The sequence below is a fragment of the Aspergillus lucknowensis genome, assembly GCF_044049455.1.
Source record: "Aspergillus lucknowensis strain CBS 449.75 chromosome Unknown BJX67scaffold_40, whole genome shotgun sequence".
Taxonomy (NCBI): Eukaryota; Fungi; Ascomycota; class Eurotiomycetes; order Eurotiales; family Aspergillaceae; genus Aspergillus; species Aspergillus lucknowensis.
The window spans coordinates 220,086-242,782 of NW_027263584.1; the positions used below are offsets into that span (position 1 = coordinate 220,086).

General features: G+C 51.8%; 9 protein-coding genes across 9 annotated transcripts; 7 read left to right on the forward strand and 2 right to left on the reverse strand.

Annotated features, from left to right (window-relative positions):
- The first annotated feature begins 281 nt into the window (after positions 1 to 281).
- BJX67DRAFT_361326 (rhomboid family membrane protein) lies at positions 282 to 2,805 on the forward strand. Its single transcript, XM_071029849.1, has 3 exons — positions 282 to 1,317; positions 1,374 to 2,353; positions 2,412 to 2,805. Exons 1-3 carry the CDS (start codon positions 825 to 827, stop codon positions 2,472 to 2,474), a joined length of 1,536 nt encoding a protein of 511 aa, XP_070883496.1. The 5' UTR covers positions 282 to 824; the 3' UTR covers positions 2,475 to 2,805.
- A 1-nt stretch (position 2,806) lies between these two features.
- BJX67DRAFT_361328 (DHHC family palmitoyltransferase) lies at positions 2,807 to 5,510 on the forward strand. The gene is made up of 2 exons (XM_071029850.1): positions 2,807 to 3,382; positions 3,441 to 5,510. Exons 1-2 carry the CDS (start codon positions 3,184 to 3,186, stop codon positions 4,784 to 4,786), a joined length of 1,545 nt encoding a protein of 514 aa, XP_070883497.1. The 5' UTR covers positions 2,807 to 3,183; the 3' UTR covers positions 4,787 to 5,510.
- Positions 5,501 to 6,884, forward strand: BJX67DRAFT_361335 (uncharacterized protein). The gene is made up of 3 exons (XM_071029851.1): positions 5,501 to 5,621; positions 5,685 to 6,126; positions 6,182 to 6,884. Exons 2-3 carry the CDS (start codon positions 5,932 to 5,934, stop codon positions 6,686 to 6,688), a joined length of 702 nt encoding a protein of 233 aa, XP_070883498.1. The 5' UTR covers positions 5,501 to 5,621; positions 5,685 to 5,931; the 3' UTR covers positions 6,689 to 6,884.
- On the forward strand, positions 6,885 to 8,359 carry BJX67DRAFT_361339 (ubiquitin-conjugating enzyme/RWD-like protein). Its single transcript, XM_071029852.1, has one exon. The coding sequence runs from the start codon at positions 7,141 to 7,143 to the stop codon at positions 8,110 to 8,112; it is 972 nt and encodes a 323-aa protein (XP_070883499.1). The 5' UTR covers positions 6,885 to 7,140; the 3' UTR covers positions 8,113 to 8,359.
- BJX67DRAFT_361340 (uncharacterized protein) lies at positions 8,353 to 10,591 on the forward strand. The gene is made up of 2 exons (XM_071029853.1): positions 8,353 to 9,612; positions 9,746 to 10,591. The coding sequence occupies exons 1-2, from the start codon at positions 8,582 to 8,584 to the stop codon at positions 9,846 to 9,848; spliced, it is 1,134 nt and encodes a 377-aa protein (XP_070883500.1). The 5' UTR covers positions 8,353 to 8,581; the 3' UTR covers positions 9,849 to 10,591.
- Positions 9,860 to 11,481, reverse strand: BJX67DRAFT_373875 (uncharacterized protein; the record flags this gene model as incomplete). Its single annotated transcript, XM_071031459.1, has 7 exons — positions 9,860 to 9,940; positions 9,995 to 10,211; positions 10,277 to 10,388; positions 10,445 to 10,507; positions 10,569 to 10,626; positions 10,685 to 11,278; positions 11,347 to 11,481. The coding sequence occupies 7 exons, from the start codon at positions 11,479 to 11,481 to the stop codon at positions 9,860 to 9,862; spliced, it is 1,260 nt and encodes a 419-aa protein (XP_070883501.1).
- A 230-nt stretch (positions 11,482 to 11,711) lies between these two features.
- On the forward strand, positions 11,712 to 12,458 carry BJX67DRAFT_373876 (N-terminal protein methyltransferase; the record flags this gene model as incomplete). The annotated part of the gene is made up of 1 exon (XM_071031460.1): positions 11,712 to 12,458. One exon carries the CDS (start codon positions 11,712 to 11,714, stop codon positions 12,456 to 12,458), a length of 747 nt encoding a protein of 248 aa, XP_070883502.1.
- Positions 12,459 to 12,936: 478 nt separating this feature from the next.
- Positions 12,937 to 14,253, reverse strand: BJX67DRAFT_383775 (uncharacterized protein; the record flags this gene model as incomplete). Its single annotated transcript, XM_071033522.1, has 6 exons — positions 12,937 to 13,182; positions 13,247 to 13,596; positions 13,654 to 13,679; positions 13,740 to 13,801; positions 13,861 to 13,979; positions 14,052 to 14,253. 6 exons carry the CDS (start codon positions 14,251 to 14,253, stop codon positions 12,937 to 12,939), a joined length of 1,005 nt encoding a protein of 334 aa, XP_070883503.1.
- A 1,820-nt stretch (positions 14,254 to 16,073) lies between these two features.
- On the forward strand, positions 16,074 to 22,294 carry BJX67DRAFT_361356 (putative TFIIIC transcription initiation factor complex subunits Tfc3). The gene is made up of 4 exons (XM_071029854.1): positions 16,074 to 16,265; positions 16,433 to 17,556; positions 17,608 to 18,052; positions 18,115 to 22,294. The coding sequence occupies exons 1-4, from the start codon at positions 16,199 to 16,201 to the stop codon at positions 22,068 to 22,070; spliced, it is 5,592 nt and encodes a 1,863-aa protein (XP_070883504.1). The 5' UTR covers positions 16,074 to 16,198; the 3' UTR covers positions 22,071 to 22,294.
- The last annotated feature ends 403 nt before the right edge of the window (positions 22,295 to 22,697 follow it).

A 22,697-nucleotide genomic window follows, 5' to 3' on the forward strand; every position in this document is an offset into this window, starting at 1 on the left:
GGTCAAGTCAGGGCGCTTCCAACGCCTCCGCTGGTTTGCTTTGAGGTTACTGTGCTGCGGGGATGTATAGAGCTCCATTTGCCGTGTTGGATCGGCAATAATCATTGTTATGGGTTGAAAAGGTCACATAATGCTTAATATTGTTTACATGAAACTCTCCATCTGAGAACCATTGGTAGGGCTCAGCGGGGGCGTCTCGACCCAGTTGCCAAGCCAAGGCGAGTCAAGTTGGACGAGCCTCAGCCACCATCCGCGATAAAAATAAATTAAAGAGTCTTTGCATGACAGCATGAGCCACGCTTGCTCAGCCATAGATTATCTCCCGCATTACCAGAACCGCCAGATCCGGAGCCCCGTTTTAAGATTTCTGGGTAAAAAGCGCAAGCCGTTGTTGGCCAAAAGATGCCAACTCAGATGCTGACGAAGCTTGCTCGATCGACACCCCGAAAATAGTCACCCGCGAAACGACTGCCTCAGCCGCGCGCAACCACAACAACAATTTCTTTTGCTGTCTTCGTCCCCTCTCTCCTCGTCCTTTGCTTGATTTTCCGACGCCTCTTTTTGTCTGTCTCGCGCAATCCTAGTCCACCTGCATCCCTGCATCCCCGCGTTTTGCTTCGTGCCTGTCGTGTTGCCTGGTTCAGGTCCCGTTCCAACCTCGGGAGTTGTTGGCTCCAGCTCCTGAGGCCCCTCGCTCTCATCCGAAGTGATTGAGGAAAAGAAACACCCCCCTCCTCCTGTTCCTTTTTGCCCAGAGACACCTGAAGAAGAAACCTTGAGAATATCCTCTCCTTGCCGCCCGTCCGTTCCTGCGACTCCCCAAGATGGCCGCTCAAGGCTCCTCTCACGGCGCGTACTACAGCCCCCCAGCGTACGAACACTCCGACCATGCGATAGATCCGTTCAACAGGGTCTCACCACAACCCAATCCGGTGCGATATAACAGCAGTCCGTTGGGATATCACAGCAGCAGTCCGTACCACCAAAACCAAGAATCCGACTCCCACCACCTCCGCTACAGCCAACAGTCCATCGGTTCAGAAAGCGGAGCATACATTGCCGGAGGGAGAATAAACGAGAATGACCAATATGCTGAGAATATTCCTCTAAAGTCACCAGGCCCGTACGCCAACGAACCTCCACAAAACAATTGGATGCATCAGCCGACTCACTACGCGCCTGAGCCTGGCATGATGGAACCTCAACCGCCTCACACGCGCAGAAAGAAGGGTTTTTTCCACAAGAAGATTGCGTATGTTACGTATATTCTGACACTGGCTCAAATAATAGTATTCATTGTTGAGTTGGTGAGAAGTGGTATGTCTTCGGGTACTGTACAAGCAGAAACGTGCACTGATTATCCGATTTTGTAGGTCAACTCACCGGAACACCCGTCCAAACCAAGCCTCAGTTCAACCCGATGGTTGGCCCCTCCGCATATATCCAGATAAATATGGGCGCGAGATACACGCCCTGCATGAAGAATGTTCCTGGAGTACAAAACGCTACGCAACCCATTAATTTCCCCTGTCCAAACACTACGACCACCGAGTCAGAATGCACACTCTCCCAGCTGTGTGGGTTCGACGGAGTGCCTAACCCACACCCTAATGGCTCTCTCGACGACAACCCCCAGCCCAACCAGTGGTTCCGATTCATTATTCCCATGTTCCTTCACAGCGGATTTATTCATATCGGTTTCAACTTGCTTGTCCAGATGACGATGGGAGCAGACATGGAACGGACTATTGGATGGTGGCGATATCTCCTAGTTTACCTGAGCAGTGGGATTTGGGGATTTGTCCTCGGAGGTAACTACGCTGGCCAGGGAGAAGCTTCTACCGGTTGTTCCGGTGCTCTTTTCGGTATTCTTGCACTCTTCATCCTGGACCTCCTTTATACGTGGGGTGAGCGTCAGAACCCCTGGGTGGAGCTTATCATCATGATCCTTGGAATCGCCATATCGTTCGTGCTTGGCCTTCTCCCGGGCTTGGATAACTTTTCGCATCTGGGAGGTTTCACTATGGGACTTGCGTTAGGGCTTTGCATTATGAGGTCTCCAAACGCACTGCGAGAGCGGATCGGACTTGCTCGCAGCCCTTATGTCGCGATGAGCGGCGGCGTTGCTTCCGAGAACGCTCAACCCGACCCGACCAAGGTGCCATCCGGTTCAAAGTTTGGCAAATACAGCCCTACGGCCTTTTTCCGCGGCCGGAAGCCCTTGTGGTGGGCTTGGTGGCTCGTCCGTCTTGGTGCTTTGGTCGCTGTTCTGATTGGCTTCATCCTGCTTATTGTGAACTTCTACAAGTACCCAAGTTCAAACTGTTCCTGGTGTTACAGATTGAGCTGTCTGGTGAGACTTCTTGTGCTTCACTTTCTGACCTTTCGCTGACATTTCGCTTTCTATATAGCCGGTAAATGGCTGGTGTGACCAGGGGAACCTCTTCCAAAGCAGTGATGGAAACTCCAACTAGGACCGTCCTACTTGGCGCTTCTTTTATGTCTTCATCTCTACCCAGTTGTCGGTGTTTTACCATATTCGATACCGTTATGTCTACGAGATTCAGCCGGTATCATCTATTTACTTGCACAACCTCCATTTCTCAGGCGTTCAGTTGGGATTGGGAACATATTTGCAGTTGGGCGGTTTCCCTCGGAGCGGAGCGAATTTCCGCACGATTGTGTAGATGACGAGACAACAGACAGTCCCACTTGGGACAAATGCATTTGATGAGCATTTAGGCAGCCTCCATAATAATACAACATAGCGTCTTCTGTTTACAAGTGGTGGTACTCGCAGTGGAGCAACTACGTACGCATAATACTAATTCGAGCCCCTCAGCCGCGTGGCTGTGCGGCTGTGCGGTGGTAATTACGTTACGCTGGCTGACAGTTTGGGTCCCGAGACTCTCGACCAAGACATGAGCTCACCTCCACTTTTTGGACATGACTTTGAAGCCTCTTTGATCTGCTCCTGTGAAATCTTCCCTTTGAGTCCCGCTTGTGTTTTGTTGCAGAATTTCTGCATCATTGATTCTCTGTTTATCCATTTCCTGGCCTTCACATATTTGTCCCCGCGACGCCGAGAGCACAATCGTCGCAATGATATCCCAGCTTGCCTAAACTGCACCATCCGCTTTCCGAGCCTTCGGCGTGTTTCTTGGCCATTTTCGGACCATCGCGATGGCCACACTGGCCGTATCAGCCCCCTCTTCGCCTTCATGGCCGAAACGGAGGCCCAGGGCTTGGGCTCTGCGCTGCGAACGGTACTGCTGTGCGGCGGCAACGTACTTTCCGCTCGCCTTCGTTTATAGTCTGACGACATGGGCCGTCTATGTCGAAGCCAGCGTGGGTCTAAAACCATCAAGTAGCCCTTGGATTGGTATGTCGCTCAGGCTATGTTGTGCTCGTGCTCTTTACTCATGACTCTGTTCCCGTAGGGATACCAAGCTCGATTGTCGGAGTCGTCCTCTACTTATGTCTCAATATCTCTTACACTACCGCCGTTTTTACCGATCCTGGGTCCCCCCTCGTGAACGGCGCACGCGGAAACAGCCGACATCAGTACAGTGCTTTGCCGATTACCGAGTTGCCGGAGTATACCTCCTTCACAGTGAGTTCGACAGGCGGCTCTCGATTTTGCAAGAAATGCCAGTGCCCAAAGCCGGATCGAGCGCACCATTGTTCGACATGTAAGCGGTGCGTTCTGAAGATGGACCACCACTGTCCCTGGCTGGCTACTTGCGTGGGACTTCACAACTATAAAGCATTTCTCCTTTTTCTCATTTACACATCGCTCTTCTGCTGGGTGGATTTCGCTGTGGCCGCTGTCTGGATCTGGGCGGAGGTGTTCAACGAGACGCGCTATATGGATAGTATTCTTCCGGTGAATGTGGTCCTGCTGTCTATACTGGGTGGCATCATCGGGCTGGTATTGACGGGGTTCACGGCTTGGCACGTAAGTCTTGCTATCCGTGGCTTGACTACGATCGAATGCCTGGAAAAAACTCGCTATGTCTCGCCGTTGCGGAGGGCGCTGGATCGCCGCCACCACGAGCGACATAGCGAGAATCATGACACGTTCGGCGGCCGGCTGCAGGATTACGGAAATCAAATTTTAGACGCGCACGCGAACGCTATTCCTGGGGTTACGCGCCCGGAAGAGGGAGAGGAGTCTAACCCCGGATCGGAGAACATGACGCCAGCGCAGCAAGCCCTGTTCCGGTCATACGCTGATTTGGAACGCCAGCGCGAGCACGACCGGTATCAAGATTATCTGGCGGAAATAGACAACGAGAAGATGCCGAATGCATTTGACCTCGGCTGGCGGCGGAATCTACTGCACCTTTTTGGCGACCGGCCTCTTCTTTGGCTGGTGCCTATCCCCACAACGACTGGTGATGGCTGGGTTTGGGAACCAAGCCTCAAGTTCTTGGAGGCCCAGGAACGGGTACGTCAGCGGAGGGAGCAGGTTCTGGCAGAGCAGCGACGGTACGACCGGGGCCTGGATACGCGGAATACCAACGACGGCCGCGGTTGGATAGCCACGGATCTGCCGCCAGGATGGACGCCGGATGAACCGCTAGGGAAGTTGCGTGATCCGGAGCGGCCTGCTTCGGGGGTTTCGATGCGGACACTGGCCCCGGCGTCGCCGCGGCCGCGGCCAGGTGAGGATGACTATGGAGAAGATCTCGACGAGAACCGTGGGTTCTCCCTAGCATCCAGTCGTGGCAGCGAACCCGGGAATCAGGGTTCACGAGATGATGACTGGCGTGACTGGGATTAATGTGTCACTGCTTCGATAATACAATCACTGTACCAATAGCCTATTCCTATACCGTATAATGAAGCTCCGCGCTATAATTCCGTATGTCAGCAGGCTCCCTCACTTGATCGATCCTCCCACCCATCCAATTATTGGCATATCTTCATCCCTGCAAAGGGCAGACGTCCCCCAAACAAACCCACAGAAGACACCCAACCATTGTTCGAGATCTCCATGATCGGCAAACAGCCGCAAGCCTTTCCCAGCGACCAGCGGATCAGCAAGTTGATCCTCTCTCGTATTCTCCTGTCCCTCTCCCTCACCCAACCCCGCACTCCTGATCAGCTTTGCGTGCATCGACAATCCCTTCACACCACTACGCATCCGATCTCGTGCGCCAGTTTGATTCTTCCGCTGTACTACCATAATGGGCAAGATTAGCTTCTACTGCACGATCTGTGCGGGGCCGCTGAGTGACTTCGGGCTGCGCAAACGTTCTCTCGCGCAGCCGGGCGATGATGTCGATTACTGCTTTGAGGATGACTGTGACTGTGGTTATGGCGAGAGTGAGTCAGAAGAGGGAGACGGAGAGGAAGAGCAAGAGGGGGAGGGAAATCAGGCGGGTGGAGAAGAGAACGACTCGGGAGGAGAGAGAGGAGACAACAACGACGGCGAGAAAGAAGAAGAAGAAGAAGAAGAAGAAGAAGAAGAAGAAGAAGAAGAAGAAGAAGAAGAAGAAGAAGAACAGGATGAGGAAGAATGGGAAGAGGACGACGCAGAACTCCGCAAACATGAAAAATGGTGCCTGCGCAGACGGGGCCATTGGGGCGATATCCTATCCGAACGCGATATCCAGGTATCCGAGGCAGCATATTCGCACCGGCTATAGAATCACACAGTCTGCTAACGGGAAACATAGTGGCTTTCGGACGCACGAATGCTTCGTCTGAAGCAGCAGGACGAGGATACAACCCTATCCGCGTGCTACTTGACCCAAAAGGTAAGGTGCCGACCCTGGGTCTTTGCGCCCGCTCGTTCACAGATGGTAGGGCATCTATGACCCGTATGATGGGCTCAAAGTACCTGGAGAGGAAAGTGTCCTTGGGCCGGGTTACGACCTTTGGCCAAACCAAGATGGATTCGTGGTGCACGAAGCATGCTGGCGGATGCTACATTTGGTGCATGAACATACGAGCGGGGGTTCCAGTCAGCGTGCGCTGGATTCATATCGGATCTATCTGGCCATGAATTCTAAGTTGACCCACAGGAATGACGCGTTTTTAAATTGGAATGATGGCAGGTTATATGGTGGAACAGAGAATTTTGCATTTCAGGAATGGGAGGCTTATCCGGGTTACGAGGTGCGCACGACGTCTGAGGACTTCCTGACCAGAGACCGGCTCACAATACTCCCAGTGGCTGCTTGCAAATCCGATGAAAGATCTTGACTTTTCCGAGCTTATTGTGGAAATGGGCGAAACCTCTGAGCCTGTCACGAATCCAACCGACGCAGATTGTGGATCTCAGGATAGAAACGCACTGACGGCCCCAAGCGCTGTGTCCGATGATCCATTTTCGAGGATCCCGACGGAAATACGCCTCATGATCTTGGAGTTGCTTCCTGCGTCATCGGTTCTTAATCTCTTTCTCAGCGGCCGTACATTCCATTCAACCAGCTTCTTGCCATCGTTTTGGAGATCGCGGATCTATCTTGATCTCCCGTGGTTCCAGGGAACATCTCTCGATGAGAGGATATCGAAGCAGGGTAGAGTCTACTCTAGATCCCTCTTCCACGTGCTCAAGAACGCCAGCGCAAGACCTCTATCTGGCGCAAATACCCGATATGAAACTCATTTATCACTGAAAAATCGTCATCGGATCTGGGTCTGCTGTGCAGCTATTCTCGATATAGCGGGGCGATAAGCCTACCTTGATGATTATTGGTCTGTTCTTTGCTTTTTGTGTCGATGAAGTTGAAGTTGGTTGGCATTCCAAGTGTCAGCTCTCATAGTTGGGATACCAGCGTCTTTATGCCTGAATTCTCAGGCAGTAATGCCAGATAGACGTTTCGCGGTGCCACTGGCAGCGCTTCCATCCTTCTGTCGTCATCCAACTGCCCTCGAGCAGTCGCTCTATTAATATTACTGACTCTTGTCAACCTCTGTTCTCTCCTAGCTGGTCTCAGGAATCATCATCCCTCATTTTTTCTCTCAGTATTCACATCCAAATCACGCACATAGTCCTTAAATAACTATTCCCTCCAGCTCGGGCTTCCTAGTATTGCTCCCGCCCCGCAGGTTAACACCTAAAGAGACTCGCTGGCGGCCTCCACAACTACGTTTCGATACTCCAAATCAGGGAGAACCGAAGTGAAAATGTCCCGCTCCCTCCGCCGCCTCATGAAGGAGGCCTCCGAGCTCTCCTCCTCTCCTTCCCCGCACTTCCACGCTGCCCCCGTTTCCGATTCAAACCTCTACGACTGGCACTTCACCCTGGCTGGTCCTCCTGCACCATCACCCTACGCCGGTGGTATCTATCACGGCCGCATCGTCCTCCCACCCACTTATCCTCTCCGCCCGCCCTCCTTTCGCTTTCTCACCCCGTCCGGCCGCTTCGAAGTCAATCGCGAAATCTGCCTCAGCATCTCTGGCCACCACGAGGAGACGTGGCAGCCTGCATGGGGGATTCGGACGGCATTATTAGCGATTCGGAGCTTCATGGACGGGGACGTAAAGGGTCAAGTGGGCGGGTTGGAAGGGGTTAGTGAGGCGATTAAGAGGGAGTGGGCGGTTGCCAGTCGCGAGTGGTGTTGTGAGGTTTGTGGTAATGGACGGAGTAATGAGGAGGTTCTAAGGGAATGGAGGGAGTTTTGCGTTGAGCGGGGGGTCGATGTTGAGCGAGAGCAGGAGGTTGAGGGGGTACCGGAGGAGTTGAGGATTGGGGTAAAGAAGGCAGAGGGTGACAGCGATACTCCAAAGGCAGGATCAGAGATGGAGGCAGGTGCTTCAGCTGTTTCGAGTTCCAATAGAGGGGACGATGCAGATTGCCGTGGGCCTACAGCGCCTGCGCAGACAGGGACAGCCGCATCCACTCCTGTTCCAAATGGGCCTCTCCCAACACCGTCATCCATACCGACACAAGTGCCGACGAATGGCACGAGACCGGACTCAGCACCAACATCACAAGTTCGTGTACGGCAACAGCAACAACCAATTTCCGCGGCGGCATCGAGCCAGGCCGCTCGGGTTGCCTCGCAGGATAGTCCATGGCTGGACCGGGCGATATTCGGCGTGCTGGTCGCGTTAGTCCTGATGATTCTGCGGCGGGTGATTGATATTGAGGATTAAATCGATTTATAATTTGGGGTTTTGGTATTGGAGCTGGTGTTAGATTGAACTTTAATTTCTTCTTGCTATATACCTAGAATGGCGACCTTCCTGAAAGCGATACTGGGGGTCCGGGCTGGTCGCCTATACAATATATGGGGGATCTTCTCCTCCAAGATTCTTATAGACACTCATGTCGAAGGTGATAACCTCTTATAACCTCTTCTCCACCCATTACCCTTCACCCCAGCACTCTTCAGATCCATCTGGTCCGTGCCCACTCCTTCCAGTGGTCTCCAAGAGACCGATAGCCAGGAAAGGCAGTCATTATCGAGGCCAGGCTCTTGCTTGTTCTACCTCTTTTGATGCAAGGAAGGAGCTTACCTAGCATCCAAACGTCTTCGAATATGCACACCCCCGCTTCTCTCTGACTTCTGCCGCGAGAAGCTCCTGATTTCTCTTCGAACATATCTACTTCTTCCTATCCAAAATGACGCCGAGTTTCTTCCGGCGCTCGAAGGAAAGACCAGTCGCTCCGGATGATCCTCCTCGTGAGGTGCCAACTTACAAACTGAGCGCGCAGCTCTCGCAGTTCTTCCCTCCACGCCCAACGCTCACCCAGTGGAACATCCCGAACCAGAATGGCAAGGTGTTTCTTATAACTGGTAGCACCTCTGGAATCGGTTTTGAACTTGCCAAAATTCTCTACGCCAGAGGCGGCACCGTGTACATTACCGGCCGGACGGAAAGCAAGGCAGAGAGAGCTATCAAAGAAATCCAACTCTCCGTCCCAGAGCGTGAGGGTCGACTCGACTATATCGTCCTCAATCTCCACGACCTTTCGACCATCAAAGCATCCGTTGAAGCGTTCAAAGCGAAGGAATCCAAGCTCAATGTCCTCTGGAACAACGCCGGTGTCTTTGGACCGCCCGTTGGGAGCGTTTCAGCGCAAGGACTTGAACTCCAGCTCGCTACGAATTGTGTCGGCCCTTTTCTCCTTACGCAAATGTTGCTCCCTCTACTAGATGCGGCCGTTGCACAGAACGAATCTTCATCCCCGGGCCCTGTGAGAGTAGTCTGGCTAACTAGCCAGGTTGCCGAACTCTCCTCGCCCGTAGAAGGCATCATCATGCCAGAACTTAAAAATACCCCTCAAGACAACGCGCGCAAGTACCTCAATTCCAAGGTGGGAAGCTGGTTTTTGGCAACCGAGTTTGCCCGTCGATATGGCGAAGAACACGGCGTTGTTAGCGTTGCTGTGAATCCTGGCCGTGCCGACACCAATCTCTTCAGACATACAAGATGGAAGAAGATATTCTCCTATCCATTCTCCAGCAGCCCCAAGAAGGCAGCTCTCACCGAGCTGTACGCCGGCATTTCTCCGGATATTGGCCTAGAAAACAACGGCCGTTATGTGATACCTTGGGGTCGCATCCATACAACTGTCGCGCCACATCTGACAAATGCGATGAGAAGCGAAGAGCTTGGTGGGACGGGTAAGGCGAAGGAATTTTGGGAGTTCTGCGAAGACAAAACCAAGGAATATCATTAAGTGTGCGAGATTTGTATTGGAAGATGATTATTTTTGGCCTGGGAAAACAAAATCGGCTTTGTCGTTACTTTGCCTTTCAAATGGTGTATTATTGTCCCTTACCTGGATACCTTGCTCACCGATGGGTCCACACTTCCGGTGCCATCTCGTGGAATCCCATTCGAAGAAGAAGAGATTGAGAAGAAATCTGTACCGATGCTCATAGTTACCAATAGGCTAGTTGGTGGTGGTCGCAAGCGCACCCTCGCAGATGCGTTGGATCTGCTCCCATCGCGAAAGGATAATGGCAAGCTTAGCCTTTATCGCGTTTCCGGTGTCAGCCGTACCTGCTTTCCCAGAACCATCGGAAACCGTATTCGATAGTTTCGTGAGATAGTCTACGGCGACAGTACTCTCTCGCAGGTACGTCCGTATCCAACCTTGTACAACGTCCGCCGTCTTCTTCTCACGGAAACCTTGCTGGGCCGTACCACTAACATATCTCCGCCAGTTTTTTTGGCTCATGTACTTGAGACCAGCAGCGGCTAAGGTGCTTTTGCTAGGACCTGACGAAGTCACTTCGTAGTTGCTGGTCAGGGGGATTATTATTTGTGATGCGAGAAAGGTGGTGAGGGAGATGGGGCAATATTATACCCTAAACAGTTATATGCCGACAGCTCCTTCTGCTCTGCTTCTGCTAGCTCTTGAAAGATGACGTCGTCGAGGTAGATCGCGTCCGAGGGGTTGTTGTCGAGGCAGAAGCCGTCTGCCGGTATCTTGTTAGTAGGGGAGAGAAAAGGTAGTGAAGTGCACGGTTCTGACATTCGACGAGTAAAAAGTCATTTGAATGGGAGCCGTAACAGATGTAAATCTCTTCGCCTTCTTCTATATTGCCGATTTATTAGCTACCCAAAGACTTTGGTGGTGGGTTGGGGCGTGAGCAGACCATAGCGCCTTGTAGCTGTAAACTTATATGCCTTCCCGTCGAATCTCGCCTCACACGTCTAGGTAGAAGTAGCTATGAGCTTTTCCTTAAGTCACAGTAAAATAGGGCCAACTCACTGAGTCATCAGCATGATTAAAGTAATCGGCGAAAGGAACCATCGCAAGAGCGTCGTTCCAATCCTCGGGTTCCCCTCTTTCCGGGGATATATAGTAAAAGCTTCTCGTGCCAATAATAGACCAGTGATATGCAAAGGTCTTCCAATCCGTATCAGGAAATGCGGCGACTACATGTGTCCACGCATCCTGTAATCGTTTCTCCTGTTGCGCAAGGAGGTTCTGATATCTTGTGCCGTACTCAATATCTACCGGTCGTTTATCGAACGTGTTCCACAGACCGGATATTGACGGTGGCAGCAGAACACGCTCTGATCTTGACTCATTTTCCTGAGAAGCGGATGCGGACTCCGAGTTCAAAACACGTAGATTCCTCGGCCAAAAGATGGGCATACTATTCTCAAACTCCTCCCAGGCAGGCCACATAGCCCGCCAACCATCCAGCTCAGAAATTAGCTCCGGATCTCCATGCATGAGGAACGCCGTAAGAACCCCGTGGACGGATGTACCCTCCGGAAGTCGACTCTTGAATTCCGAAGGGAGGGAGTCTATCGTGAGCATCAATTCCACAGGGACGCTGAGCATGACTTCATCTTCCTACTCCGTTCATCTGATTAACTAGGCTCCAAACAGATTAATTAGGATGAAACGGAGAACCTCCTCACTTCTATCGCACGTGTTGTGATCATTCCGAGTCCGCGTCCTGGGAATCTGGCTGGGGCTATGCCATTGATTTCGATCCCACGGGACACGGCCCATCGTAGAAATTTCAGATGCTTCTCCCCGGGTGCGCCAGACATAGCATTCTCTGCTCTCTTTCGAAGAAAGAGATTGTGAGCTGGTAAAGGGGCCGCTACATCTCGGTGTCGTTGGACATTGAAAGCCGTTTGCCTAATTCGGTTAGCGCTTTTTGATCTGGAGGTGCTTATATAAGACCGGAATGTATGTCCTGCCTGAGGCAGCGAGATATTTTCGTCGCTCTCCGACGAACGAAGATTATGACTCGACAAACATCCCGCCCACCTCCAAGATGTCCGACTCCAAGGTGCCAACGGATTCCGCAGGGACACCGGAAGATGCGCCCCCAGACTCGAGGATAAACCACGCAGCTGCAATCGAATACTGGAATGATGTCCCCGCGACCTCGGCCGCGATGCTCGCCATAATGGGCGATTACCCTTGGTACACACGAATTGACCTCCGCGGCTCGAAGGCCTTCATCTCAAAGGTCCGACGTCTCATCCCGGGATGCAGCACGGACGGGAAGCTGGAGACTGGCGTGGATTGCGGCGCGGGCGTTGGACGCGTAACGGAGGGTTGTCTCAGTCATGTTTGCGAGGTCGTTGATGCAGTGGAGCCTGTTGAGAAGTTGGCGCGGGTTATAGAGGAGACTAAATTGAAGGCTGGGGGAGGGGTCGGTGATATCTATGTTCTGGGGATTGAGTCGTGGGCTCCGGAGAAAAAGTATGATTTGATCTGGGCGCAGTTCTGCGTCGGGCATGTTACGGATGTGCAGCTTGTTGAGTATTTCATTCGGTGTCGGGAGGCCTTAACAGAGACAGGGTTTTTGGCGATCAAAGAGAATATCTCTACGGAACCTCATGGGAGGGATATGTATGATGACGAGGATAGCAGCGTGACGAGGACGGATAAGAAGTTCAGGGCGCTGTTCGAGGAGGCGAAGCTAACCGTTATTGCGTCGGAGCTACAGCTGGGATATCCGAAGAAGTTCAATTTGCTTCCAGTGAGATTCTATGCTTTGCGACCTAAAAGCTGAGACATGAGGTACCTCCTGCGGCCTCTAAACGCCCAAAAAGCCAAGTTTTCAGAGAGTATAAAATATCGATATAGACACAAGAATTGAATGGTACAAGAGCGAGACACAACAGGACGATTGGCTATCACATTTGCACGAAGGCTGGATTCCCGTATGCTTCCTTTCCCCGCGTTTAAACAATAGAGTAAGGGGTAAAAGGGTGCCCGTGTCTCTGGGGAAAGTCATGTCCACGTTGGAATTTTCCGAAACTGAGAGATAAATTGTAGTAATACAGTCAAAAGATCGAATAGGAAAGCCATGGGTATCTATCGCTGTTCATCAATAACTCATAAAAGCAATCTCCAGCGGATTTGCTGGAGTGGGAGGTTAGTGTGCCCTCTGGGTAGTACGACGTCTATTCAGTCGTTTGCAGACGCCCGGCTCCCGGACCGTCGGATGTTGATAGTATGTTTAATCGAACAAGGATCGGCGTAGCCACCTAAGCTTCCGACAGCGTAGAAGGAGACGACGCCTTTTCTCGAATTGTGGGGAAGAAACGAGGGAAGTGGAGGGATTCAAGTCGAGTTCTGGCGGTTGGTGCATTTATGTCGTCTGCGTATGGCTCGCCGCCCTGAGGTCCATTCGTCCTCCAGGCCTGCTTTTCCCGCCGAAGATCACTCTGGACCCAGGGAATAGTGATTAGGGTCCAGAGGCCAGCCCAGACAAAGGGCGCACACCATCCGATCTGCGGTAAACAATGCGTTAGCTTTGTCTACTCAAGGACAACAAGACACAAGACCCAAGCGTACCGCAAATGCAGCATCCTGGGGAGTTGTAAAAACCATGGCGGTAATGGCCGCAGCCCAGATTATAGAACCTCCTGCCCAGAAGAAATTCATCTGCACAAGCATCCGCCGGAAGTATGGGCTGGATAAATAACGAGTTCTGAGAGCATATCGGTACATCTGGCCTCCTGCCCCATCCACTGCAACTACATCTTCAATGAGGACATATAACGCTGTGGGCATAACTGCTCCTTTTGGTGTTGAGGAGATTCGGAAGGGGGCACTAAACCCGCACGCGCGAAGGATATCGAGCGTAAGGAATACGGCTCCGAAGTAAAACATCACCGTTGGCAAGACCATGGCGACCAACCTCACTAGAGACTTGGTTAGCCCACGTTAATAGTTGGTGCAAAAGGAAGAATTCTTCTCACCATACGGTTCCTCGGGCACTGTTCCTCTATAGCGAGCGTCAGTTCATTTTTATAGTACACTCGTACGAAGGGTAGTTCTAGCTTACGTGATAAGCTCAACCGCCAGTATCAACCACACAAGAGTGAAATTGATCTGGAAGAAGTCTAGCTACACCGATATCAGTATCTGGGTTGCCTTCGCCGCAATCCGCGCCTGTGTGTGCCTACCCATGACTTTCGAGCATTCAGCGGCCGGGTAGTGGAATCTGAGCGAAAGAGATGATATAGCCTGTAGAAGTACTCAAATACAGAGATACCCCCCAGGGCGATTGTGAGAATGGTAAAAACTAGTCAGAAAACAATCGCATGAGCAATCTGACCAACGAGTAATTACCCAATTTTACTGAGGGCGCACATACCCAAGTTATGCGACAAATTCGTGCCATACCAGAGCCCATAATATAGACCGAGAGGCTGAGCCGTGCAGTCGAGGATAAACAGTGTCCAGAAAAATGCAATTGACTTCTTCCGGTCTCGCAAGGAATATGGAAGAGGTGGAGGCTCGAGAGCCCCAGCTGGAGTGGTAGAGGGGGCAGTGGCGGCGCTCGCTTCGGCTGCCATCAGCGAGGTGATCAATTGTTCGGCGTTATTCGAAGAGTTCAGATCCTCGGTAGGCTCATCATGGTCTCGGGGAAAAAAGGGAGGATGTCAAAATGCGGGAACGTGGGTGTTTTATGGTTTGGTGGAAGCAAAACTCAAAACTTTCAGGAAAAGGAACATGCTTTGTTGGCAATCGAGGACGATCAAAGGGTCTTCAACTTTTTGGGGCTGTGATAGTTCTGGAATCTGCTGACAGTCTCCAAGGGCCTGCTTTGCAGCTTGTGCAGAGCGCACAGCCAAGCGGCAGCCTTGACGCCTCAGGATTTGCGCCTTCTGACGTAACCATTGATGTTCCGAGGTTCCGCCACAAACACGTCGTCTGCTCAGCTGGTCCCGGACCTCCGATGAGTTACTAATTTTGACAAGATCGTCCTTCCCAGACCCTGTCGACGATATCCATTCCTGTACCTAGTGCGCAACCAAAAAGCCGAGCGAATTATGAACAGGCCGTGGGACACGGCGAGGAGCGGCCAAGTTTTGCCGCCAAGTTTGTTCAATCGGCATCGGGCGAATATTCATTCCGTGTCCGGTGTTCCGTCGCGGCCAAAGCCAGCAGGAGATAACTGTGCTGCCAGACGACGCTTGTGTCCAACCCAAAGTTCACAATATTCAAAGTCCGTCTTATCTCCGATCGGACTGCACCAGACCTCGGGATGAAGATCATGTTATTCTGGATATGCAACCGCCAAGCTTCGCGATCTGCAGCATGGAAATTGAACCCTTCACACTAAAGTGAAGGAAGCTTGGCCAGAAAAGCAACTAGCAGAAACCAAACCAAGGATGGAGTAGTAAGTATAATTAACAACCTCCACGAAAAGACTATCCCTGGGTTATTGCCAGCATATCACCCACAAGAATCCAAACCAAACCACCTTGAGAAACGTACAGAGACATAATGCTTCGATCAGACAGACGATGTCAATGGCCTGGTCGTTGTGAAAGCTTGAGTATTTGCACACTGTGGGATTTGCGGTTTCAGGAATAGAATGAGACACTGAAACAGTACAGCCGAAGAACTATATGCTTGGCAGGGCACAAGGCGACACTGATTGAATGCAACTTATAAAGCTGGCATGTATATAGTTACGTCTTTGTCGTTGCGAAGATAGATCCCGAAAGAACCACTAGTAGTATAGGTTGCAATTATTATTAGTACTTATCAGGTACTAACAACGCGCATAGACTATCACTCCGAATATAGCGGTCCCAATAAGAACCCTAACCAACATGCAAGTCCACAGCCTCCCCTCTGGCGTAGACTGCAACAAGCATTCTCAAATCACTTGCATCTTCGGTTCCTCCTTTAGGATGATGCTTCACCCACCCCCGGTGGTGAGATTTTGATGACTGTCGGGGGTGTAAATAATGTAGCACCAACGCAAATCACCGCGCCCACCAATCCGACCCTTACCTGCCGCTCTTTCGAGGTGGACTAGTAGGGAGGTACTACTACTAGTACCCGACAGATTTTCCAGACCCGGGTCATACCATTGTTCTTTAGAGTACTCCTCGTACTCCTGGCGACCTGACCCAATGTCCCATGTGGATTCCAGCCGTCTCCCAAGAATAAGATCAAATCGGGCTTATAGTGCAAAAATAAATTATCCCCTACTTCAGTTTATAATACGTAGAGATTGCTCACAGGCTTTTCCAATGGAGACTTCTGAACAGAGAGGACGAGGAGATACTTGTCGCTGCCTGAGGCATAAATTTTGAGTCACGTGCAAGAGTCAGCCCACCAGCCCATCCAAACTTTTTCTCTTCATGACGCTGGTTCGAATCGCGCGTCTCGCTCTTTTTCAGCAAACATCACATTTTTTCTAACCAGGTGGTATTGTCACTCTAGCATGATCAGCTAGATGGCCAAAAATATTGTTACCCTATCTCATTGAAAGTATGGGATGCCATGGCCCCTAGCCTACGCGACCTGATTGATTTCCTCCTCGCAGAGATTGCGCTTTGCGGTTCTCAAGGTCAGTGAAGCTTCTCTTTTCCAGAGACAACCGATGATCCACCCCTGCATCCGCCCGCCTCCAATAAGCCTGCTGTCAACCCAACAAGCCGGTCCCGTTCCAACGTCTTTCGATCGAGCTCCATCACGGTATTCAAAGGATATCGGTGAGCTAACATCGAACCCTAGGCGCTTCTCCTGCGGACATATTGTCGTTCATCAATATCTTCTATGATAAATCTGCCAAGAACGGATTGAATCGCACACATGTTGTCGACCGCCGATTCCAAGAGCAAGTGTGGCAGTGGCTGACGAGGAACCCTGAGGTTTCCGTGGGGAAGAACCGAGAGGGAAACCATCTCAGCCTTCAAGATGCCCAAGACCGTCAGTTAGAGACTACAGCCACAGAAGAGCCGGCCCAAGACTCTCACGCAATCGGCATTGACACCAGACCTCTCCGGGTTTTTGTATCTGAGGAGCGAACATGGCTTGCAATCACCGGTCATGAGCCTGACGACACTAAAGTACTTCCATTGGAGTTTGCTTTGCTTTCTATCATTGCATCGCGAAAGTCAAGTGGGATTGCTCAGCCCGACCTAATAAGGCTCAGTGGTCAGGACAAGCGATCAGTACCCAAACGCACCGACGTGCTGCAGCAAAAGGGGTATATCGAGAAGAGGGCCATCCAAATCAAGGCCGCTCGTACCAGTCTGTGCACATTGCGCAAATTTGTGGACGCCGAAAACCATGCGGCTGAAACGCCTGTCGCTGGGATATCTGAGGTTGGAACAGATGGAGTCAAAATGATTGATTTCGCAGCGTTCACCAACAGATTGTTCGAGATTCTGCGAGAAAATAAAATCATTTCCCGCAGCGACCTCAAACAACTTCTAGGCTTTTCTGACCGCTGGCGGTGGAAAGTCCTTTCTCGTGCCTTGCGGAAATTCGAGCGTATAGGGGTTCTCAAACGTGTTCGAGCACTTTCGCAATATGCCAATACCATGAAAAGATATCACCCCTGTGTCATGCTTGTCCGAGACCCATCAGAAAAGGATATGGAGATGTTCCACGATTTTGGTATTAGTATCTACTCGGGCATGGAGGAAAACAATCATGCGGAATTTGAAGAGGACGCAGAGGCGGAAGACACAACCAGAGAGCCTTCTTCCTCGGGAAATATCACGGCAGTCAAGAACGAGCAGGATGTGGAGATGTCCGGACGGGTGCTTCCCATCTGGACCCCTGACCGAAATATCCACAATCAGCTGTTCGATGTGATCGACCAAACAGGGACCGCTGGCGCCACTAATTCCGTAAGTTCTCCAGATGCCACCGAAACCGGGGAGGTCTAACTCGAATTTCAGGAGGTCATAAGAGCTTGTTTCGGAGTGTTCTACCGACGGCCTTTGGAAAATACACTGGCTCGTCTGGTGGAATGCTGGCAGTTGTCACAACCACCTCATCTACGTCATTTGGCCATTGTACGGGATACGGCTCTCCAGCGCACTATTACCCATTATGTTCATTATTCTGCGAGAAATTTTGGTAAGATCGTCGATGCTGGGGAATCATCGTGGGAAGCTGTCGAATTTGTTCCGAGGAATACCAAATCAGGCAGTATTAAAGTTCCCCCTATCGATGTAAAGCCTCAACTCGACCCCTACGGACTGCCCCCGGACGCACCCGTCAGCGAACTGGTAAAAAATGGCGACAGCTCTCTAATGGATTGTATGCTGGTGGTCAGGCCGAATAATTACCTCTTTTCAAGCAGTGATCCCAGAGCGATCATATTAGAGGATGGCACATATTGTGAGTTCAAGCACCCGGAGCTTCCGGAAACTGCTCCTGCTGACCTTGACGGCCTCCTCCAGCGATTCATTATGGCATCAAAGATCCCAGAGCCCCGGAGGGACGATCATTTCAGTCTTCTGCCGGCAGACGAGCCATTCCAGATTCACCCACCTGGTTGAAAATTGAAGACAATGGAACGGAGAGTATGGATATGCCAGCCAAAGATCCTCGGAGGAAATCGAAAGGTAACTCCATCAATTTCCAAGGGATGACTGAAAAAGAAAAACTTGAAGCTCTAGGCATGGATGAGACATGGACAGAATATAGCGTTCTTCTCCTCGAGCGCCCTAGTCCTGGGGTCTATGTCACTCCACGAGGACGGAGACGACCGGCTGGTCGGCGACAAGGGCGCCCGAGAATCAGTCGGGTTGCAGTATTCAAGTCACCGAAATTACAGGCACTTCCATGGTTTGCAACAGGAGTTGACAGACCTGATACCGTTGAGCTTGACTCCCGGTTTTCACAAGCGCCGAATACGGACGAGGATTTCTCCGTCGTTGCTACCCGCAATTCCGGGGAACTGGGTAGCGCGCAAGGGGCCAGTGGTACAAGGGGAACCAAAAGGGCCGCCCAAGGCAGGGTTTCCGGTCCCGAGCCGGAAGATATACTGCAGAGAGCTTCAAAATTGCGGCGGGTTCGCCACGATTCAGAAGGTTCTCAGGAAGAACGGAGTGGTGAGGGGGCTCTACGTGAAGAGGACGCGATGGATACGCATGCGTCCGAACCTCAACTACCTTCTCCCAAGCTCGGGAAAAGGAAGAGAGCCCCGTCGCTTGAGCCGGGGCAGGCTGAACTTCGACTACGGAAACGAGCTGAGAAGACCTCCAAGGCGGAAGCTGAGGATGCGAACCGAGATAACCTTCTGACAGCCGACGTGGATGTGCAGTTGCCCATTTTCGAGCCCGTTCCCGAACCCCCAGCAACAGGACCTCCCATACCTCGAAATACACCAGTAGAAAACAATGTTCCACCCGAGGCATACTCAAGCATCCAAAGGAAGGCTGCTAGCAGCGCACCAACCAACGGTGGCCTGGGTACAGAAATCTCTACACCAGCTACTCCTCTCGACGATACCATGTCCAACGTGTCCCCGACCCCCGAAGTGTCATCCGTGAAAGCTATTCGATCCAAGCTTACGGACAAAGGAGGATCCGTGTCGTTTCTACGAAGGAAGATTGTATTGGACATTGTGGAAACGGCGGGAGGGGCTTTCCCCATGGGTTCTGAGCTTTGGTATCCCTTCATGACTGCATGGATGAAGACCAAGTATAGAGAAAAACCCGACATGCGGACCCTCAAGTCAGCAGTCAAGCACCTGGTAGATGCTGGGAAGCTCCGGCAACAGACCTTCTGCGGTAAAGACTACAAGGGCATCATGGTTACGAAAACTCTCATCTGCAAGCCGGAGATCCCACCGAATGATCCAGTTATCAAGGAGATGCAGTCAAGTATCCTAGCATCAGATGCGCGATACTACTTCCCACCATGCGTTGAGATCGATCCCAAGCTTACGAAACAAGGCCTGACTCCCAAAGCACCGAGGCAGATACCAGATATACCCGTGGAACCCAGCCTGACGGTGCAATTGCACCAAAAGCCGGCGGCGGTCGTTGCGCTGGAGAAGAGGAAAGGGCAAAATTTTCAGCGGAAGATTCTACGGAGGCTTGAAAATGAAAACACGCGTGAAAGTATGCAGGAAATGCGCCCTTCGGGCGTCATCAGGCTCCTGTCGATTCAACGACCCGATACGCAGATGCCCTCCATGCATAATCTAATTTCAAGCTTTGGAGAAGAGCAAGCCCGGGCCAGAACTAGCATGGGCAACGCCGGTACTCGTCAACCGAAGCGGCTCCGTTCCCCTATTTCGCTGATAGCGTCATACTCAATGTTGATGGATCCAAAACAGTCATTTCATCCCGGGAGCGGTACCTTTTCAACCGACGCAGGCCTCGCGGCCCTGATGCTCAATCGAGCTACCTCCCCCCAACCTCGTCCAACACAAAGGCGCCATCCCCACTTGCCCCAGTCTTTGGATGACTTATTTACCCAGACGCGGAAGCGTACTGTGACTATACCGGGAGAGACAGATCCACGATCAAGGAGGTTTTTCCGAGAAAACAACAGAATTCTTAGGTGGGAGCTGCAGAACGAAGAGCTTCTCCAGCAAAGAAGCGAAAATCTGCTTTATATCAACCAGGGGATACAGGAGTCGTTTGAAAGTGCTCCGATCGAGGGTGGCATTCGTTTCGATGTCGGTCAAACGGAGAAGACGGCGCCCCCAACGGTCCGTACTCGAGAACAAGCACGTATTTCGCCATTCATCCACTTTGAACATCCTCCTATCCCACCACCACCACCACCTAGCGTCCAACCGAAAACCGCATTGGAGGGGTATCCAATCGCACCCAGGCCGCCTCTGCCTCCCGCGAACACGCCCTTCAGGGCTTCTCCTATCCCCCAGCATCGTCGCATAGAGAAACTGAACGATTCGACGAACGCGGGGAGTGACCTCACTACGTCATCACAGAGTCGGCAACCTGCCCGTCGCAATCGTCTCACTCAACAGTTGCCCCGTTCAATGCACCAGAAACTCATGACTGCCATTGTAGCCGTGCGTGCACTCGCTGGCGGCTCTGACGGTCGGCTGGTCGACTGGGCCTTGGTATGCCGCTGCTTCCCAGAACAAGATTCGAAATTTATACAGGACAAAGGCAAGAGCATTCTTGGTAAGAACCGCCTGCAAATAGCTAAAATGCAGAGCGACTTCCAAGAGCGGTTTATCGAAGCATATTCCAATGACGAAGTCCCCCCGATCAACTATGATGATCTAGATGGATATGACTGGAACGCTGTCATCAGCTGGGCCAATGCTGAGCTGGACGTTCCTAAGTCGGAGAAGGTTCCCGACCTTCCCGCCACGAGGGATCAGTTCGATAATATCTTCGAGCTCCGCGAAGAGCCGATGGGCTCGCAAGACGAGTTCTATCAGAGCCAGGCAGTCACCATTTACCGAAAGAGATCATTGATCTCAAGCGTAGCGTTCGCCACTCCTTTGCCGCCCAAGCGCCACCCACGAAAGAACTTCGACCCTTCCCGCTTCGATACAGTCAAGACATGGATTCGAGCAAATACCCTCACGCCTGCAGAGGTATACCGCTCCGCAGACGCGAAAGACGCGTTGTCATATATTGATGGCGGTCTTTTAAGCAACGCCCTTCAATCCCTAGTAACGGAGCGTGTCATCTCCCAGAGCAACAAGGGACGGTTCATCCCAGGCCGCAACTACGACATCACGGAGCACTTCCTCTTTACACTCAGCAAACGCCGCCCCATTGAACTGACCGAGCTTCGGCGGGCGGCCACATTCAAGACTACCATCCTCGACTCAGCTCTCGCACAACAAGGGGTCTACGAAGTCTCGTACAGCGCCGAAGACGGTGACATTCTCGCGCTCATCAACCTCTTCTCCAAAGGCCGGATAACTCTCTTACCCCATGACCCACCGCGCGATAAATTTGGCCTCACGGACGGCGGGTACCTAACGCGCATGATGAACAAAGAGAAGCTCCGTTTCGCCGTCGACGTCTACCCAGTCAGGGACCGTTATATCCGCGGCAACCCCATCTCCGAGAAGACATCCGCTCACCCACCACCCTGCCCGGCCCGCGTCAGGATTAACGACACAGTCTCTGTCCCTGAAAAAATTCCACTATGGTTTGACATTCACGGCGGGTTAATCCAGGTTCTCTGGGATCGCGCCGTTACGGCGGTCCTCGGGTGTGTTGCAATGCGGCCAGGGATTACGACTGCTGGCATTGCTGGCATGATTAGACCGACTATGGGGGCTTGGGAAGTCCAAATTCTGCTGGAGTGGTTGGTTGAGATTGGGGTTATGCGGCAGGGGGGTGGCGGTCCGACCGACGCTGATGAACCTGGTTGGTCTGTTCAGGAGTGGTGGTGGATGGTTCCCAGTTGATTTTCTGTCTGGAACAAGTGTGTGGAACTGCAGAGATGTCCTCGAAGTTGGGCAAATCTAGCACTAGCACAGATGTAATGATAATCGTGGCTAACTTTATTACCTTGGATCAGGCTTTTTCGGTAGTTATGGACCTCCGTGTCGGGTCGGACAAGACCACGGATATATAATAACCAACGCACGGAGTTTCCGTACAGCATCAATCCAGCGAGGCAGTTGAAGCAAAGCCCATATATTGTATACATAATGGTTTAGCTAGCCTAGTCTTAACTCAGGTTCCCCGGATATATCTCACATGTCTAGCCCGTGGTATACGCATGCATGTTCCTTCCCACCATCTGCACCAACCAAAAGCTATCCAACTCAAACAGATACCCAAGCCAACCCCCCGTTTTGGAGCCGCACGCCAAGCCAGACCAAAGCACGTATGCAAATAACACGAAAACATAATGCAATATATAGCCCGACAGAATGAGGAAGAGCAGTTGTACATTGGGGAATCTGGAATAGGGAAAAAAAAATCAACATGAGCTAGAAGGCAACGCTTAAAAAGCACGGGATATGAGAACAAAGCGAGAACTTAAAAGCGAAAGGATAGAGAGTATCGGACGGTGATCCGAAAATGGA